Source organism: Tamandua tetradactyla, chromosome 5 (genome assembly GCF_023851605.1).
Source record: "Tamandua tetradactyla isolate mTamTet1 chromosome 5, mTamTet1.pri, whole genome shotgun sequence".
NCBI classification, from domain to species: Eukaryota; Metazoa; Chordata; class Mammalia; order Pilosa; family Myrmecophagidae; genus Tamandua; species Tamandua tetradactyla.
The window spans coordinates 194866129-194886487 of record NC_135331.1 but is presented as its reverse complement, the minus strand read 5'-3'; the positions used below and the strand labels follow the sequence as shown (position 1 = coordinate 194886487).

The 20359-nt window shown below is 40.8% G+C and overlaps 1 protein-coding gene and 1 long non-coding RNA gene across 5 annotated transcripts in view; one reads left to right on the top strand and one right to left on the bottom strand.

Moving 5' to 3' along the window:
* PGBD1 (piggyBac transposable element derived 1) overlaps positions 1-20359 on the top strand; it is a 39897-nt gene that overhangs the window by 4724 nt on the left and 14814 nt on the right. For 2 of the 4 annotated variants that reach the window (XM_077162926.1, XM_077162927.1), the window contains exons 2-3: positions 8270-8736; positions 9774-9921. In XM_077162926.1, coding sequence (XP_077019041.1) covers positions 8344-8736; positions 9774-9921 — 541 coding nt within the window. In that variant the 5' untranslated portion in view covers positions 8270-8343. Of the gene's footprint in view, positions 1-4; positions 209-6442; positions 6520-8269; positions 8737-9773; positions 9922-20359 lie in introns of those variants that run through there. The other 2 variants (XM_077162925.1, XM_077162928.1) reach the window with 2 other exon arrangements.
* Positions 2157-6186, bottom strand: LOC143685219 (uncharacterized). Its single transcript, XR_013176471.1, has 3 exons — positions 6003-6186; positions 5629-5747; positions 2157-4654 (listed from the first exon to the last, which is right to left on the bottom strand). It is a non-coding gene; the product is annotated as an uncharacterized LOC143685219 (long non-coding RNA).

The following is a 20359-nucleotide window of genomic DNA, read 5'->3' as shown; positions in this document are numbered from 1 at the left end:
CCAGAATGTCATGATAATGATGAGAACAGTTACTCCGCTCTGGAACACACCACCAGGATGATAAACCTCACCTGTGGAGTGGCGGTGGCTGTGTAGGATACTCCTGTCTGGAGAAGGCATCTCAGCCTGCCATGGGTATGAGCAGATTGTGGGGAGCCCTCATGTGTTGAAGAGGACTAGGTTCAGCTGCATATGATTTAATAAAAGGGTAAGAGTGACTTAATAAAAGTTTAATTTTCTCTCAAAAAAAAAAAAGTCTTGAGGTGAGGAGCCCAGAACTGGTAAGGTGGTTCCCTGGTTACTGGGAACCCAGGCCTCTGCCTTTCTGCTCCATCCATTGCCTACCTTTAGTTCTCAAGGTCTTATGATCCTTGAACACTGCTGAAGCTCCAGCCATCATGCGCAAAGTGTGCACAGAAGGCAGAAGGGATTCAGATTCTCAGTTGAGGTAGCACTCTTCGCAGCCTTAGTGTAAATCACTGCAGCACAAATATCATAAGCCAGAACTTAGAAAAGGGAGGCTGGAGTGTGTTTTCACAATCATGTAGTCCTATTGTAAATATTATATCTTTATACAATCATCTTCAAGGATCTTGGAACACAGCTGTACAGTTTCAGATACTTCCCTCCACCCACTCCAATACACCATAAACTAAAAAGGGACATCTATATAATGCATAAGGATAACCTCGTGACTCTGAAATCTCAGCCACTGAGACTGTCTTACTTCTCTCTTCCCCCTTTTGGTCAAGAAGGCTTTCTCAAATCTCTTGAGGCCGGGATTTCTGTCCCACTCTGCCAGGGAGATTTACATCCCTGGGGGTTGTGTCCTATGTAGGGAGGAGGGCAACACCTGCTGACTTGGCTTAGAGAGGCCACATTTGAGCAACAAAAGAGGTTCTCTGGGGGTGGCTCTTAGGCCTAATTTTAAGTAGGCTTAGCCTGTCCTTTGCAGGAAGAAGTTTCATATTGAACCCTAAGATAGAGGGCTTAGCCTATTGATTTGGTTGTCCGCACTGCTTGCAAGAATATCAGAAATTCTCCAAATGGGGAAGCTGAATATTTCCTCCTTTCTCCCCATTCTCCCAAGGGGACTTTGCAAATACTTCTTTATTCACTGCTCAGATCACTCTGGGATTTATCAGGGCATCACACTAACTTGGACAAACCAACAAAATTTCACTCCCTATTCAAGATTCCATGTACTCATGGTGTTCAACCAAAGTGACCATACAAGTTAAATTAGGAAATGCACTACCCAAAATATAAATTTTGCACCAAATAAACTTCTCTCCCTTTAGTCTCAAACAGAAGTTGAAGTTTTTACATATGGATGATACCATCCTTTACCCAGTCTTCTGATATACCTTAGTCCTATCCAGATGAGCTTCTTTCATATCTTTAGTTGAAGTCTGATCACTTTTTCAACTTTTTAAAGAGAAATGACTCCTGTATGGGGTACTGCTGACTTTCATAGCTTCAGAGTTCTAACTCTGAGTCTCAGGTAAAGACCATGTTATATACTAACAGCTCAGTATTTAGAATTAACAGTTAAACCTCCTGAATATATGTGACAGCTATAAGATCTAGGACCCTTTACAATAAGTCCCAACCTGGTAACCCATGCTCTTGACTTTAGTTTGCCAATTTTTATATTATAGTTAGTCCATATGCTTGAAGCATGATAATATTTGTCTTTTTATTTCTGACATTTCATTCAACATACAGCTGTAAATATTCATTCACCTAGCTGCATGCCTCACAATTTTATTCCTTCTTGAGGCTGCTCAGTAATCCACTGCATGTAAACACCACAGTTCCCCCTTCCATTCCTATGTCACTGTGCCCTTAGGCCACCTCCATCCATTGTGAATTGGGAACACTGCTGCCATAAACACCAGTGTGCAGATGTCCACTCGTGTCCCCACACTCGGTTCCTCCAGGTATATACTGAGCAGTGGGGTTTCAGGATCATATGGCAATCCCACCCCTAGCCTCTGTGGAACCACCACACTGCCCTCCAAGGGGCGGCACCTCTCATTTCCCTACTGATAGTGAATAGGTGCACCTCTTTCTCTGAATTTTCTCTAGCACTTGTTTCTCTCTCATATATTTTTTAATACATATTTTTATTGATCAATCTTAACATGCAAACATTCTTTAATATAGAATATTCCTTAAGTGGTGTACAATCAGTGGCTCACAATATTATCACATGGTTGTGCATTTATCACCATGATCATTTTTTAGAACATTTGCATCACTCCAGAAAAAGAAATGCTCTGTCCATTTTTAAAGGTTTATTCACACATCATACAATCCAACTTAAGTGTATAGACATGTCTTCCCCACCATACTCAATCTGAAGACATTTCCTTTTCTTCCACAAACAATCCATACCCCTTTCCCACCCCCTGCCTGTTGACATTTAGTTTTGCATAATGCCTTTGTTACATACAGTTGGCACCAGGATTTTAAAGAAAGAAAGTTTCATTATAGAGCAGGCTATGGAGCAAAGCAGAGGCAAAAAAGCCTCAGATCTTTCTCTCTCTGAGTCATAAGGGTTTGGGGTTTTTATGGGATTAGACAAAGGGGAATGGAGACAGAGACACTGACATTTATTTATTGATTGGTTATGATTCATTGGAAGTATGCAAGCACAGACCTGAAAACTGACCAGAACTGGGGGTCAGCATTAGTTAACAGTTTACAGAACTAAAATATGCCTAAGAAGTATTTTGAAGAGTTAGGATAAGCACTATTACAGGTTACAGCAGTATTGTATTTAGTTTAATATAAGTCTAAGAGGTTCTTTGAAGAGCCTGGGTAAGCATTAGTTACAGTTTTCAGTGTTGTAAATCATTTAACATAAGATAACAAGTAAAGAGACTAAGCTGACAAGGGACAGAAAAAAAGACAAGGCTGGCACATTGCAACAGTGTTGTGAACCATAAAATAAGGGAGAGGAAGTAAACTAAAATTAAATTTACAATTAAAATCTTTGTAAAGGGAAATGGGCTAATTGGCAACAACAGGGTCTACAAGATTACATCCTTCTGCATGCTCATTGGTCATTTTTAATTCTGATACTGTAGACAACTATGTTGGCTTCCTTTGCTGATTTTTCTATTAAAGTCTCCTTTTACTGTGGTGCCCTCAAAACTTAAATAGCCACCCTGTGTATAAAATTTTTTAATGAACATGTCCTTAACCAATCAGTTATCCCAGAAATTTACTGATAAAAGAATATAAGGATAGTCAATGGTATCCCTGCAACATTTTTTATAAAGAAAAAATATACCTAAGCATACTTCAATAGGGACGTTAATTAAATTATGGTACACACATACAATAAGAACACTAGTGGTTAAAGAATAAACTGGTATGGAAAGATCTCCAAGTTATTTTCACTGAAAAAAATGGCAAAGTTGCCATTATTTTGGGAATCCCATAATCGTTTTAAAATGTAAATTGGGCAGGCCACGGTGGCTCAGCAGGCAGAGTTCTCGCCTGCCTTGTCAGAGACCTGGGTTCAATTCCCAGTACCTGCCCATGCAAAAAATGAAAAAAAAAAAAATGTATAGATATAATGTTACCATAAGCATGGCCCTTTCCCTAGATGGGCCCACCTGACCTGGCGCTACAAATGAGAAGCACATATGAAGATGATTTATCGCATGTGCACTTTGCAAAGAACTGGAGGAATCTTCCCAAAACCAGTTCAAAGTGGAAATGTAGATTAGGGTTTTTATAGGGAAAGGGAAAAGGGGTAGGGGTAAAAAATAAAACTAAGTAATGCCCACATGATACATTCTTGTCAGGTCAACGATGACTTTGGAGCTTCATGAGGAAAGCATGAGCAAATATTTGATCCTGCGTTGTCTCAAGTATGTCTTGTTCCAGCTTTAGTGATTAGCTTTAGATATCGATGTGCAAGCTGTTACATGTAGGGTCTTCATGACACTTTTCTTAGCTGATCCTCAGGAATGTCAGGCTCTTGCCATTTGAGGGGGAGCTGCTGATTCACGGGGTTACAGGATGCTCTTGGTGTCTCCTGTTGTCTTACTCTCGTGAGCAGAACTGAGAAGGTCTGGCTAATGTCCCAGGAACAAAGCACAAAGAGTAGACTGCTGAGGGAAGCTAGGGCAGTCATATTCTCCAACTATTATGCTTTTTAAACTTTAGTGAATGTACTTATTCTCTAAAATATTTTTAAACTTTTTTTTTTGGTGAAATGTAACATATGCAAAGAAGTGACAAATTTCAGACTGCATTTGTTTTGGTTTTTAAAGCTGCCAGAATGCAATATAACAGAAATGAACAGCTTTTAAAAAGGAAATTTATTAAGTTGGCTATAAAAATGTCCAAACAAAGGCATCCACAGAAAGACAACTTGACTCAAAAGAAAGGCCAGTGGATCCTGAACACCTCTGTCAGCTGGGAAGGCACGTGACTGGCATCTACTGGCGTCTTTAGCTTCTGGTTTCAGCTTCCCTGGGGACATTTTCCTTCTGCATCTCCAGATGTCTGGGTCTCATGCTGACTCTGTCCACTCTGTTAGCACCAAAGCTTTTTCCAAAATGGTTCCTTCTTAAAGGAGTCCAGTAAGTGTTTCCACCTTGAATGGATGGGGGCACATCTCCATGGAAACCACCTAATCAAAACGTCCCACCCAGCAGTGTTGAATGAGGATTACAGAACATGGCTTTTCTGGGGTACACAACAGTTTCAAACTGGCACAACATTTTAACAAATAGTTACAGAATAAATATATATTTGTTATTGTGATAAATTTCAGAGGACAAATATTAAGTGGTAAATTTCAGACTACATTTTAATAAGTAGTTAAATTGGGTTACAGTTCCACAGTTTCAGGTATGTCCTAGCTGCTCTAAGAAGGAGAGACTAAAAGAAGTATCAATATAATGATTTAGTAGTCATACTCATGGGCATTAAATAATTTTTGAGTGCTAATATAACTGAGAAATTAGGATTTAAGGGATATTTTGATAGTGAATCATTATAGATATTCCTTTTTGCTTTCTGGTGTGTTGGAATAGAAAGGGAAATACCTAAAATCTCTAAGTTGTAATCCAGCTGCCTCGCTCTCTGATGGTATAGCCTTGATCTTGTGTTCCTTGTGATTGTAAAAACCTAGTGACTAACCTTCATTTGAACCCATTTATCCAGTTTTTCAACTTTAGAGTCTTGTAATTACTAAAGACAGTCCCTGATGTTTATTAATGAAGGGCCTTGGGTCAGCCCAGAACTAACCCACCCCAAGTCCAAAATTATCTCGATAACCGAGACTGGATCTAAGCAAAATGGGCCCACCTGACATGCCAAGTAGCTTAGACTTTAACCTACAGGTCACCTATACCTCAATTTAATCTTAAAAATCATGCCCATTATCATAGTAAGGCTGCTATTTTCTTACACATATGTTCAGTGACTTAAGTATGTAATCAATCTGTGCATGGAAAATCACCTTTAATTATATCCGCTAGGGCTGTTATACTAATTATCTTAAAACTGCTCATCTTTTAATTGTATAAAAGTATCAGCATTACTGCTGTTCAAAGAGACAGATTTTTGGATTGATAGGCCATCTAATCTTCTAATACACACCTAGTAATAAACGTTTTCTCTTTGAGACTCTGGTATCTCAGGAACTGGTCATTTGAACGCATCAGGCAAAAGAATCCACTGCCTTTGTCTGGTAACACCACTGTGTGGCAGATAATGTCCTGGAAAAATATACAGACTATTAGCAATGGTTATGGGGAGTGTGATGCTTATTTTTCATTTTATAATCACTATGCTATTTGAATTTACACTGTTCATATATAAAAGGTATATTTAATTAAAAAATTAATTCGTGCTACTTGCTGTATTGCAATTATTAATTTACGATCTGTCTCTCGCACTAGCCTTCAGGGCCCCAAAGACAGGGACTTAGTTTTAACTTTTCATCTTGAAAATGTTTAATTGGAATGACTTACATAAAGAAGAGAGATGCTTGGGCAGACGAGGTGGGCCTAGGTTGGGGCTGCCAAGAGAGGTGGGCCGGAGGTGGGCTGCGGGCATCCCAAGCCCTCCACCCCGCGGCCCTGCACGGCTCAGCTGGTCCCGCCGCCAGCTGCGCACCTGGACTGCCAGTCATTCACACTCTAGTGCGAAGGAGGGCCGGATGGCGGGCAGCACTGGCTGGAGGAACGCGGCCCACCAGCGCTCGGAAGCCGACCTGGCGCCCCCTGCGGCCGCGGCGGCCTCGGGACCAGCGAGACGAGCGGCCGAGCTGCTAGAGAGGCGCGGGGCGGGCGGGACGCTGCGGCGGCTTGGGCGCGGGTCTGGCCTGCGGGCCGAGGTGGGCGGGAGCGGGGCGGCGGGGTGGCGCGCCCAGCGCGGGGCTGGAGCGGCGGCACCTCCTCGGTGGGACGCCTCGCAGCCCTGCGCGCCGCGGGCGTGGCGGGTTCGGCTCGGCGCTGCTCCTGAGCCCACGCGGTCGTCGGCAGCCAGGTAAGGGCTGCCCTCGAGAGGCCGGCCGAGGACCCGCGGCCCTGGGGCTCAGGCGCGGGGAGTGCCGGGGGGCGGGGCGTGGGCCGTGGGCCGCGGGGGGGGCGGTCCGGGAGGGGTCGGGGCCCGTTACCTGTAGGGTGAGCCGGGGAGAAGCGCGGGACGGCGCCCACCTGTCGGGTCTTTGCGGCTGGTGCGCCCAGGGGCTGGCAGAGGCGCGGCGCGTGGAGACGGGGGCCCTCGGGCCTCGTGGCCGTCCCCCAGCAGGCGGGTGGAGAAACAGGGCCCAGTCGGCAGTGGCGGGGGGCGTGGAGGGCCGTGGCCTCCCTGAACCCGGACCTTGTGGTTCCGGGGTCCACCCGTCGCCGGGAAAGGGCCAGTACAGGGGTAGTGAGGGACCCGCGAGCAAAAACCTGACGGTCAGGTCTCTAGGTGCCTCCCAAAGAGTTTGAAAGAGTTCAGGGAGGAGCAGTTGAAAGCTTTTTTTTTCCTTTGATTACGTCAGAATTATACTTTAGGAAGTAATATTCTGGTAACAGCAGTTGGAGCGTAGGCAGGACTACCACAGAAAATTATTTCAGTAGTGGGTGTAATAGTAATAAGGAAATTACAAAAAGGCAGGAGTGGTTGCAAGAAGCATTTTTGAGAAAGAATTTATGGCATGCAGAATGATTGAATATTGGGGCTGGCTTCAAGCCCGAGTGTCGGTGAAAATGGAGAAATACAGAGCAAGTACGGCTGGCTGGGACTGTGAACTCAGTTTGGGATGTGTTGAAATAGTGGAGCAAGAGAGGCCTGCAGCTGCAGCCATCCTGCTGGCATTCTGAGATGTGGAGCTAGAGTGTGAAAGGCAAGCTGGAGCCAAAGATAGGCATATTCTTGGAATAGAGATGTAAGACTGGGATTGATGAGATCACAAAAGAGAAAGTGGGAAGAGAGCATAAAAGAATTTGAAGCATGCCTACTGTGTCAACTATCTATTGTTATATTAAAATTAATAAAAATAATAATAAAGAAAAACCCAAAACATGGGCACTTAAGACAACATCAGTTTATTCTCAGAATTCTTTGAGTTGACTTGGCAGTCCCAATGCTACTCTCACAGGGTTCTCTCTGGTTTCCTTCAGCTGGTGGATCAGCTGGACTGGCCCCCTTTGGGCTCTGGTTCTCATCCACTTGACCTCGTCCACAGGGAGGGACGGCTTGAGCTTCTTCATAGCATGGTAATCTAATGACAGTGTGCCAAGAACTCCAAAGCCACTTCTTCTTACAGTGTCCCTTCTGTTACATTCTGTTGGTCAAAGCGAGTCACAGGCACAGATTTAGGGGGAGTGGAAATAGCCTGGCCTCTTGACGAGAGGAATGATGAAAACTCAACATGAGGTGTTTGGAGATAGAAGGTATTGTTTCAGTCATCTTTGGACACATTTCGTTTAAGATGTTCACTGAGAGATACACAGAACTTGGTGGTTTCAAACAGAGAAAATGGCCTTGAGAGTAGTACCTGTCTAGGAGGGCAGCCATCTGGCTCTTCTGTGGGCAGTTACCTGCCTTTCCCAGCTGAAGTGGAAGCTGCTCAAGCTCTCCTGCCTCTGGGCTGGACCTCTTAGGGCTCAAGATGCGTTTCCAATTAATTTCACTGGTAATGTAGGCAAGCATACTCAGTTTTCAAGCATGACCTAATATGGGGACAAAGTTATTAGTGGTATTTTACGTAGAAAATTTAAAGCTATTATTATTTTCCCATCCTCAGATACCCATTTGGAAGACCATTACTGAAGCATAGAGCACAGCTAAGTGAACCTTTTCTTCCCATCTAAGTTCAACATGAATGAAGCTTTGTCAGTCCCCATTCCTGGAGATGAAGGCTGCATGAAGGTGAAAGAGGAAGATCCCTTGTGGGAGCAGGTGTGTGGCTTGCAGGAAAGCAGCTCCCACATTCAGGAGCTTTGCCGCCTGCGCTTCCGGCAGTTCTGCTACCAGGAGGTTTCTGGTCCCCGTGAGGCTCTGGCCCAACTTGAGCAACTTTGCCATCAGTGGCTGCAACCGGAGATCCACACCAAAGAGCACATTTTGGAGCTGCTGGTGCTTGAGCAGTTCCTGGCCATCCTGCCCGAGGAGCTGCAGGCCCATGTACAGACCTCTCGTCCACAGAGTGGAGAGGAGGCAGTGACCGCGCTGGAGACTCTAGAGACAGAACTTGGAGATACAGGCCAGCAGGTGATGAGAGATGGTATATGGTGGTGTGGGAGGACATGGGGAACATTTGTCTTCCCATGTATACAGAGAACTCCTGTATACCCTGCACCCAGCTAATGTTTGTTTCTCCATGTCCCCTTCCTTGCATGCGCTCTCTCTCTGCATGTGTATACGTGCACGCTTTGTTTTTCCTGTACTGTTTGAGTTAGTTGCAGATATCACCACTATAAACACTTTGGTGTGAATTTCCTAAGAACAGGACATTCTCTTATATAATTAGAATACAGTTATCAAGTTTAAGGAAGTTAAAACTGTTATGATACTATCATCTGAATTATAGTCCTTGTCCAAGTTTCAGCATGTTACCCCAATGATGTGTATGGTAACCACCCCCATTGCGTCTCTTTGGTCTCCTCTAATCTGGCACAGTTCCACAGTCTTTCTTTGTCTGTCATAACATTGTCGTTTTTGAAGGGTGTAGGCCAGTTATTTTGTAGAACATCTCTAAGCTTGGGTTTATCTTAAATTTTCTCATGATGAGAGAAAATTTGTACATTTTGGCTAGAATATCACAGAAGTGGCGCAGTGTCATCCTTGGTGCGTTCTGTCAGAAAGCACATGATGATGATTTGCCCCATTTCTGATGATTTGGGGTATATCTGTCAGATGTCACTCCACTATAAGGTTACTATTTCCCACCTGCAATTAACAAGTTATCTGTGGGAGACCCTTTGAGACAGGGTACATATCCCATTCCTCATTAAACTTCATTCTTGTGGGTTTTTGCGTTTTGTTTGCTCTGGTCAAGGATTCTTCATCTGTCTTGTACTTCTCTTCTGCCTCGGTCTCCCTGGCACCTGAAGCAGGGCCTGGCTCTTAGTGGTGTGCCGCCCTATGTGCCCCATGGCTGACCGGCTGCCTTGCTTCTCTGTCATCCTCCCTGTTTCCTTAAAGGATGGAATAGAGGCTTGTCCTGTGTTTCCTTGGGCATGTTCCTAACTGCCGTTAACTGTAGTTCCCTCCAAGACAGCTTTTCAAGGTGAGTCTTTTGTCCCCAGGCCTCCGTCTCCATTCAAGGACAGGACATGGGTCTGGTGGTGACAGAATGTCCAGGAGCCTCTCTGGAGTGTCAGCGCCTCCAGCTCCTGCCTGGGGGAACCGTCCTGAAACGTGAACCTCCAGAGCTCCAGCCTCGGGACGCTAGTGGTGAGTGTCAGAGGGTGAGTTTAGTGGGGACGGTGGAACAGCCTGCAACCGCGCACAGTCTTCTCAGTGTCTCCTGTGTCCTCAAGTCTTGTGTGATGGTCTAACCTTGTCTCTGAACAAGCTTCTAGAAACTTGGAATTGTAAAATGTTCGAATTCCAAAATCTTCTTGTCCAACACCCTCAAAAGTTAGGAAAACTATATCCAGAGAATGTAAGTGATTTGCCAGGCTCAAAAGAGGCAGAGCTTCTTAAAGTTTAAGGCTTTGGCCTTCTGTCTAAAACTCTCTCCTCTACCACATCTGTCTTCTAATTTTCTAATTCTACACTTGCGAGTGAATGTTTTAAATACTTACTGGTAGTTTTCCACAAACTTATCATTTTCCACTGGGTAACGTTTTGTTTTTTAGCTGCTGGGTGACATTTTACTCCATATTTTCCTGGCCTCTAATATTTCCACCATTTTAAACACACCTTTAGACTTAGGCAGCCCAGACCGCAGACACCCTTCATCCTAGAGACCAAAGAGCAGGGTGGCCTGGGGGTGCTGTGAACCTGGGGCCTGGAAGAGTCACTTTCCAGAATGCATTGCCACCCTGGGTTCTGGCCTTCTGAAACACAGGGATGTGTTACCTCCCCAAGCTCCAAGAAAGATGAGGGAAAGGGTACAGAGAGAAGGGGTCTGAGCCCCAGTTCTGCCGTCTGTCAGCTGTGCGAGTCAGGATAGTTCCTTAGTAGGTGTGCCAGTTTGAATCTGTGGTGGACACCAGAAAAGCCATGTCCTTTAATCCTCATTCAGTATTGCTGGGTGGGAGCATTTTGATTGTTTCCGTGGAGGTGTGTCTCCACCCATTGGAGGTGGAGTTGCTTACTGGAATCCTTTAAAAGAGGAGACATTTTGGAGAGAGTCCCTTTTGTAGATCCTCAAGAAATCCAGCAGATGCTGCCATGTTCGCCATGTGCCTTTCCAGCTGAGAGAGAAACATTGAACTTCATCGGACTTCTTGAACCAAGGTATCTTTCCCTGGATGCCTTAAATTGGACATTTCTGTAGACTTAATTGAGACATTTTCTCAGCCCTAGAACTGTAAATCTGCAACTTATTAAATCCCCCATTTTAAAAACCATTCTGTTTCTGGTATATTGCATTCCAGCAGCTAGCAGACTAGAACAGTAGGTCATTCAGTTAGTCAGTGAATCACTACCTGTATGACTTCTGTGTACTCTGCACTCAGCTCTGAGCCCTTTGAATTGGCTTACCGTAAATGGGAATGATAATTTAAACTTTTAGGATTGTTGGGATGATTGGAAATAATTTTCACTTAGCTGTGCAGTGCTTAGCACTGTGCAGTCATCATCATCACTGTTTTAATTATTATCGGTTCCTTTGACCCAGCAGCTCCCCACATGGCAGATTCTTACAGATTCTTCTAGTTCACCGCTAACGTCTCTTCTCTTTTTTTCCATCCTTTATTTACTTTATTATTTTTTCATCTTTTCTGCTTTCTTGTTTCCCCTTTTCCTCTACTCTTTACTTCTTTTCTTCCATTTCTGTGTTCTGTACAGGATCTTTCCTTTCTTATCAGCATCTTTCTTCCCCCTCTCTTTTTTTCTTTTTTTCTTAAATTAGGGAGGTTGTGGGTATACAGAAAAATCATGCATAAAATGCAAAATTTCTGTAGATAGGTGCACCTTGTAGATACTGCAGGTTTGGTTCCAGACCACTGTAATAAAGCAAATATCACAATAAAGCAAGGCACGTGAATTTTTTTGTTTTCCAGTGCATATAAAAGTTATGTTTATACTATACTGTAGTCTTTTAAGTGTGCAATAGCTTTAAGTCCAAAAAACACAATGTGCGTACCTTAACTAAAATGTGACAGAGACGTAAAGTGAGTACATGCCATTGCAAAAATGACATTAATAGATTTGTTTGATGCAGGGTTGCTACAAATCTTTAATTTGCAAAAAATGCAATGTCTGTAAAGCACATTAAAACAAGGTATGCCTTTATTACCCTGTTGTTAACACCTTGCATTGATGTGGTGCCGCTGTTCCAGTTGGTAAAGCACATTTTCATCATTGTATGAGGAACTATATAGCCCAAGGTATAATATATAGCGTTCACTACTGTGCAGTTCCATGGATTTTTTTTTTATTAATTTTTATTCTAGTAACCTAAAATTTCCCCTTTTAACCACATTTAAATATATAATTCAGTGCTGTTAATTATGTTCACAATGTTGTGCTACCATCACCACCATCCATTATAAAAACTTTTCCATCGTCCCAAATAGAAACTCTGTACTCTTTAAGCCTTAACTCCCCATCCGCCGATAACCTTTATTTTAGATTCTGACTCTACGAGTTTGCTTATTTTAACTATTTCATTTTAGTCAGATGATATAATACTTGTCCTTTTGCATCTGGCTTATTTCACTCAACATGATGTCTTCAGGGTGCATCCATGGTGTCACATGTATCAGAGCTTCATTCCTTTTTACACCTGAATAATATTCCATTGAATGTATATAACACATTTTGTTTACTCATTAGTCAGTTGATAGACACATGGGTTGCTTCCATCTTTTAGAAATTATGAGTAATGCCACTGAATATCAGTGTGCAAATGTCTGTTTGAGTCCCTGCTTTCAATTCTTTGGGGTATATCCCTAGAGGAGGATCATATGATAATTCTATACTTAACTTTCTGAGGAGCTGCCAAACTGTCTTGCACAGCTACTGCACTATTTTACATTCCCATCAACACTAAATGAGTTTCTCTTTCTCCACATCCTCTCCAATACTTGCAATTTTCTGATTGTTTAATAGTAGCTATTCTACTGGGTATGAAATGGTTTTGATTTGCATTTCCTTAATGACTTGATGTTGAGTATCTTTTCACTGCTTTTTGGCCATTTATATATTTCCTTTGGAGAAATGTTTATTCAAGTCTTTTGCCCATTTTTAAACTGGGTTGTTTCTTTTTATTGTTGAGTTGAAGGATTTCCTTCTATATTCTGGATATTAAACCCTTAACAGATAGTGGTTTCCAAATATTTTCTCCGATTGTGTAGGTTGTTATTTTACTTTTATGATGAAGTCCATTGAGGCCTGCCAGTTCTCACGCCCACCAAAACCCACCTCTGCTATAAAAGATCTTCCCTTGTCCTCCCCAAACAGACTGGGGGACTTCAGATCCCCTCCACAGAGCCTCTCAATAAATTTCCTGTTCCACTGAGGCACAAGTGTTTTTAATTTAGATCAGGTTACATTTATCTATTTTTTCTTTTGTTGCTTCTGCTTTGGGTGTAAAGTCTAAGAAACTGTTACTTAACAGAAGATTAAAGATGCTTCCCTACATTTTCTTCTAGGAGTTTCATAGATCTGGCTCTTATCTTTAGGTCTCTGATCTATCTTGAGTTCATTTTCTTATAATGTGTGAGTTAGGGTCCACCATCATTCTTTGCAGTTGATATCCAATTTTTTCAGCCCCATATGTTAAAGAGACTGTTTTTTACAAATTAAGTTGTCTTTGCTCCCTTGTCAAAAATAAGTTGAACGTAAATTTGAGGGTTGATTTCTGAATTCAATTCTATTGGTCTATATGTCTGTCCTTGTGCCCTGTACCAGGCTATTTAGGTTGGGAAGTGTGAGTCTTCCAATTTCATTGTTCTGTTTCAAGATAGCTTTGGCCATTCAGGGCCCCTTACTCTTCCATATGAATTTGATGATTGGCTTTTCCATTTCTGCAAAGATTATTGGAATTTTGTTTGGGATTGCATTGAATCCGTAAATGGCTTTGGGTAGAATTGACATCTTAACAATATTTAGTCTTCTAGTCCATGAACACAGTATTTCTTTCTGTTTATTTAAGTCATCTTTGATTTTTTTTAGCAATATTTTGTAGTTTTCTGTGTACCAGTCCTTTACATCCTTGATTAGATTTATTCCTAGATACTTGACTCTTCTAGTTGCTATTGTAAATGGATGTCTTTCTTGTTTTGGTTTTGGTTTTTTTTTTGCTTTTTAAAAAGGAAATTTTACTGAAGTTGCAAACTTAGAGGCCATGAAAATGTCCAAACCTAGGTGTCCAGCAAAAGATACCTTGGCTCAAGAAGGTCGATAATGTTTGGGGTTTTTCTCTCCACTGGAAAGGCACATGGCGAACATGTTAACATCTGTTAGCTTTCTCTCCCAGCTTCTTGTTTCATGAAGCTCCCCTGGGGGCATTTTCTTTCTTCATCTCCAAAGGGCTGTGGGGTCTCTACTAGTTCTGTTGGTTCTGAGCGTTTTCCAAAGTGGTTCCCTCTTCAGAGGCCCCGTAAGCAGCCCCACCTTGAATGGGTAGAGACACATCTCCATGGAACCATCTAATCAAAAGTTACCACCCACAGTTGGGTGGTTCACATCTCCATGGAAACAGTAAAAAAGATTGATAGGAGGTTTTTAATGACTGATTCAGTCTCTTTACTAATTATTAGTTTGTTGAAAGAAATCTATTTCTTCTTCAGTCAGTGAAGGTAGTTTTGTGTTTCTAAGACTTTGTCCATTTCATCTCATTTTTTTGGCATACAGTTGTTCATAGTATCCTCTTACAGTCCTTTTTACTTCGGTGAGGTTGGTAGTAATGCCTCCTTTTCATTTCTGATTTTAGTTATTTGTATCCTTTCTTTTTATCTCTTTGTCAGTCTAGCTAAAGGTTTGTCAATTTTATTGATCTTTTCAAAGAACCAACTTTTTGGTTTTTTAATTCTATTTTTTAATTATCATTATTATTCTCTATTTCATTTTCTCCCCTCTAATCTGTGTTATTTCCTTCCTTGTGCTTGCTTTGGGTTTAGTTTCTTCTTTTCTTAGTCCTTCCAGTATTGAGATTAGGTCTGTGATTTGACCTTGAGAAATACTCTATACCAACTAGACCTAATAGACATATATAAAACACTGCATCCAAAACATGAGAATACAGATTCTTCTCAAATAGACTATATCTTAGATCATAAAACAAGTCTTAATACATTCAAAAATGCTGAAAAATACAATGTGTCTTCTTTGACTACAATGGAATGAAGCTAGAAATCAGTATCAGAGGAAGTAATGGTATAAGCATTTTTTAGTATAAGCATTTAGAGTTAAAAATGTTCTTTTCAGCACTGCCTTTGGTGCATCCCATATGTTTTGGTGTGTTGTATTTTCATTTTCATTTGTCTCAAGATATTTCCTAATTTCTCTTGGGATTTTCTTTTTAACCCATTGTTTGTTGAAGAATAAACTGTTTGATTTCCATGCTTGTGAATTTTCCATTACTTCCTCTGATACTGATTTCTAGCTTCATTCCATTGTAGTCAAAGAAGACACATTGTATTTTTCAGCATTTTTGAATGTATTGAGAGTTGTTTTATGATCTAAGATATAGTCTATTTGAGAAGAATCTGTATTCTCATGTTTTGGGTACAGTGTTTTATATATTTCTATTTAGGTCTAGTTGGTATAGAGTATTCCTCAAGTCTCCTATTTCCTTATTGATCTTCTGTCTGAATGTTCTATCCATTATTGAAAGTGGCACATTAAAGTCTCCGCTTGTTGCTGAACTGTCTGTTTCTCTCATCAAATCTGTCAACATTTTATTGATATATTTTGGATCTCTGCTGTTAGGTATATATATACTTACAATTGTTACATTTTTTCTTTATCAGTATATAATGAGTGTTCTAGTCCCCTGTTATAGTTTTTGACTTAAAGTCTATTTTATCTCATACTAATATTGCTACCTCAGCTCTCTTTTCGTTACTGTTTGCATGGTATTTTTTCCATCCTTTCATTTTCAACCTGTTTATGTCTTTAATATAGAAAGCATAAAGTTGAGTCATGCTTTTTTTAAAATAACTTTTTTATTGTATAATATAATATATATACAAAGCAAAGAAATAAAAAAGCATAGTTTTCAAAGCACTCTTCAACAAGTAGTTAAAGGACAAATCCTACAGTTTGTCGTGGGCTACCATACGATCCTCTCAGATTTTTCCTTCTAGCTGCTCCAGAATATAGGAGGCTAGAAGGCATAATTGTTATTTTTTTTTTATCATCACAATGACTTTTTTTTTCTTTTTTGTGAAAAATAGCATATGCAAAAAAGCAATAAATTTCAAACCATAGCACCGCAATTAGTTGTGGAACATATTTCAGAGTTTGACATGGGTTATAATTTCAGGTTTTTACTTCTAGCTACTGTAAGATACTGGAGGGTAAAAGAGATATCAGTTCAATGATTCAACAATCATATTCATTTGTTAAATCCTATCTTCTCTGTATAACTCCACCATAACCTTTGATCTTTCTCTCCGTCTCTTTAAGGATGTTTGGGCTATGGCCATTCTAGCTTTTTCAATTTTTTTTTTTTTTTAAGATTGTACTTTGTTTTTTTTAATTTTTTATTAATTAAAAAAAATTACAAGAAACACAAACATTCCCAACACATACACTCAGCAATTCACAATATCATCACATAGTTGCATATTCATCATCATGATCATTTCCCAGAACATTAGCATCAATTCAGAAAAAGAAATAAAAAGACAACAGAAAAATATAACAAACAGAAAAAAAAAATTTTACATGCCATACCCTTTACTGATCCCTTTCATTGATCACTAGCATTTCAAACTAAATCTATTTTAACATTTGTTCCCCCTATTATTTATTTTTATTCCATATGTTCCTCTCATCTATTGACAAGGTAGATAAAAGGAGCCTCAGACACAAGGTTTTCACAATCACACAGTCACATTTTGAAAGCTATATCATTATACAATCATCATCAAGAAACATGGCTACTGGAACACATTTCCAGAGGATCCAGTAGCTCTACATTTTCAGGCAGTTCCCTCCAGCCTCTCCATTACATCTTGGACAACAAGGTGATATCTACTTAATACATAAGAATAACCTCCAGGATAACCTCTCGACTCTGCTTGGAATCTCTCAGCCAGTGACACTATGTCTCATTTCACTCTTCCCCCTTTTGGTCGAGAAGGTTTTCTCAATCCCTTGATGCTGGGTCTCAGCTCATTCTAGAGTTTTTCTCAATCCCTTGATGCTGAATCTCAGCTCATTCTGGGATTTCTGTCCCATGCTGCCAGGAAGATCCACATCCCTGGGAGTCATGTCCCATGTAGACAGGTGGAGCGTGGTGAGTCTGCTTGCTGTGTTGGCTGGAGAGAGAGGCCACATCTGAGCAACAAAAGAGGTTCTCTTGGGGGTGACTCTTAGGCTTAATTTTAAGTGGGCTTGACCTATCCTCTGTGGGGTTAAGTTTCATATGAACAAACCCCAAGACTGGGGGCTCAGCCTAAAGCTTTGGTTGTCCATACTGCTTGTGAGAATATCAAGAATTCAATTGGGGAAGTTGAATTTTCCCCCGTTCTCACCATTCCCTGAAGGGGACTTTGCAAATACTTTTCCACTCACTGATCAAATCACTCTGGGATTCATCAGGGCATCACCTGGACAAACCAACAAAATCTCATGTCATACAAAGTTCCATGTACTTAAGGTGTTCAATCAACTATCTACATAAGTTATATTAGGAGATGCACTAGTCAAAGTATAGATTTGTATCAAATAAACATTTTTTGCTTTAGGCTCACATATTAGTTGAAATTTTAAAATCTTAAGTACCATCTGTTTTCAGCACACTACAGTACTTTTTCAATTTTGAAGGGTCTGTCAATAATGTGGGGTAGGGAGATGGAGCTAGCTGATGTTCTGGAGAGGCTGGCCCCTCTAGGTTTCAGGCCTTATCTGGTCCAGGGACCCATCTGGAGATTGTAGGTTTCTGGAAAGTTACTCTAAGGCATGGAACCCTTGTGGAATCTTATATATTGCCCTAGGTGTTCTTTAGGATTGGCTGGAATGGTCGTGGTTGGGGTTTGGCAGGTTATGCTAGGTAGCACTGTCTAACTGAAGCTTGTGTAAGAGCAACCCCCAGAGTAGACAAAGGAGGTTTTTTGTTTGTTTGATTCATGCTTTTTTAATCCATCCTGCATGTGCCATTTTGCTATTTAGTCTTTATGAGCCTTATACCTTATTTGCCTCTCAAGTCTTCCATTAATGCCTATTTTAATATTTATTTATTTTTTGTCTTATACCATATTGAATCCCTTCTCATTTCTATATGGCTATATTTTTCATTTATTTTTCTTGTAATTACTATGGAATTAAAATCTGACATCCTAAATATATAATAACCATATTAGATTTGATACCAACTTGACTTAAATAACATAAGCATACACTTTTCCTATGTCTCTCTGCTCCTCCACCTTTCTTGTACTTGTTTCAAATTATATCTTTGTATGTTGTATGTCCAGAACCATAGATTTGTCATTATGTTTTATGCATTTGCATTTTAGCACCTGTAAGAAGAAATGGAGTTCCATACCAAAAGATAGAATACAGTAATCCTGGCATTTATAATTACCCAAATGGTTACCTTTCCTGGAGGTCTTAATTTTTTTATGCCACTTTTAACCACTAACCAGTGTCCTTACCTTTTAACCTGAAGAACTCCCTTTAGCATTGCTTGTGTGACAGGTTAGGTGGTGATGAGCTCCCTCAGCATTTGTTTATCTGAAGTTTTAATCTCTCCTTCCTTTTTGAAAGAAAGTCTCTCTGGACATAAAATTCTGGGTTGGCAGTTATCTTCTTTAAGCATTTTAAGTTATTTCAGCCCACTCCTGTGTTAACTCTGTGGTTTCTAATGAGAAATCCTCACTTACTCTAATTGGGACTTGCTTGCATATATGCTTGCATATAGTTACTTTTCTCTTGCAGCTTTCAAAATTCTCTCCTTGTCTTTTGCATTTGACAGTTTGATCCGTATGTGACAGAGTGTTTTTTTTTAAGTTTCTCTTGTCGTGTTCTCTGGGTTTCTTGGATATGCATATTCATGTCTCTGCCAACTCATTATTTTGAAAATTTCTTCCACCCCTTTCTGTCTTTCTTTTCTTTTTTGGGACCCCCATAATATGTATATTGGTATACTTGATGATCTTCTAGAGGTCTTGTAGGCTTTTTTACTTTTCATAATTCTTTTTTCTTTCTACTCCTCACCCTGATTCATTTCAATTTTCTTGTCTTCAAGTTCACTGATTCTTCCATCTGCCAGCTCCAGTCTGCTGTTGAAACCCTCTGGGAATTTTTCATCTTGGTTATTGTGCTCTTCATCTCTGGTAGGTCTGTTTGGTTCCTTTTTAAATTTTTTCTTTATTGAGATTTTCACATTGTTCATTCATTGTTTTCCTGATATCCTTTAGTTCTTTCTCTGTATCGTCCTTCATCTCCTGGGGCATATTATAAGTCTTTGCCTGGTCTTTCCACAGCCTGATCTTCTTTGTAAATGTTTTCTGAATTTTTATCCTCTTCCTATGGATAGGCCATCAATTCTTTTTTTTTTTTTCTTGTTATCTTTTGTTCCATGCTGCTTTAGTTTGCTAAAGCTTCCAGAATTCAATATACCAGGAATGGATTGGCTTTTACAATGGATATTTATTAATTTACAGTTCTAAGGCCATAAAGATGTCCAAAGAAAGGCATAAAAAGGACGAAGATACCTTCTCTGAAGAAAGGCTGCTGGCACTGGGAAAGCATATGTCTGGCATAGTCAGATCTTTCACTCCTGGGTTCCCTTATTTTCAGCTTCTGAATCCAGTGCCTTTCTCTCTGCATGTCTGCAGTTCCTCTCAGCATCTTCTGGGCATTTCTGTCTAAGCTCTCTCTCTTGGTGTTTCTGCCTTTTATCCTCTCATAAAGGGCTCCAGTAAAGGATTTAAGACCCACCTTGAATGGGGTGGGTGTTCTAGTTTGCTAGCTGCTGGAATGCAACACACCAGAGATGGACTGGCTTTCAATAAAAGGGGATTTATTTAGTTAATGTATAGTTCTTCAGAGGAAAGGCAGCTAACTTTCAAGTGAGGTTCTTTCATACATGGGAAGGCACAGGGTGATTAATCTCTGCTGGCCTTCTCTCCAGGCCTCTGGGTTCCAATCTGGATGATTCCGTTCTGCATCTCCAAAGGCCTGGGCTGAGCTGCAAGTGCTGAGATGAGGTATGCTGAGCTGCTTGGGCTGAGCTGCGTTGCGCTTTCTCATTTAAGCACCAGCCAATTAAATCAAACATCATTCATTGCAGCAGGCACACCTACTAGCCGACTGTAGACGTAATCAGCAACAGATGAGGTTCACATGCCATTGGCTCATGTCCACAACAACAGAACTAGGCACCGTCACCTGGCCAAGTTGACACCTGAACCTAACTACCACAGTGGTTCACATCTCAAAATAACCTAACCAAAGGGTCCCATTCAATAGGTCTGCACTCTCAGAGATGGATTAAAAGAACATGGTCTTTTCTGGGGTACATGACAGCTCTAAATTACCACGT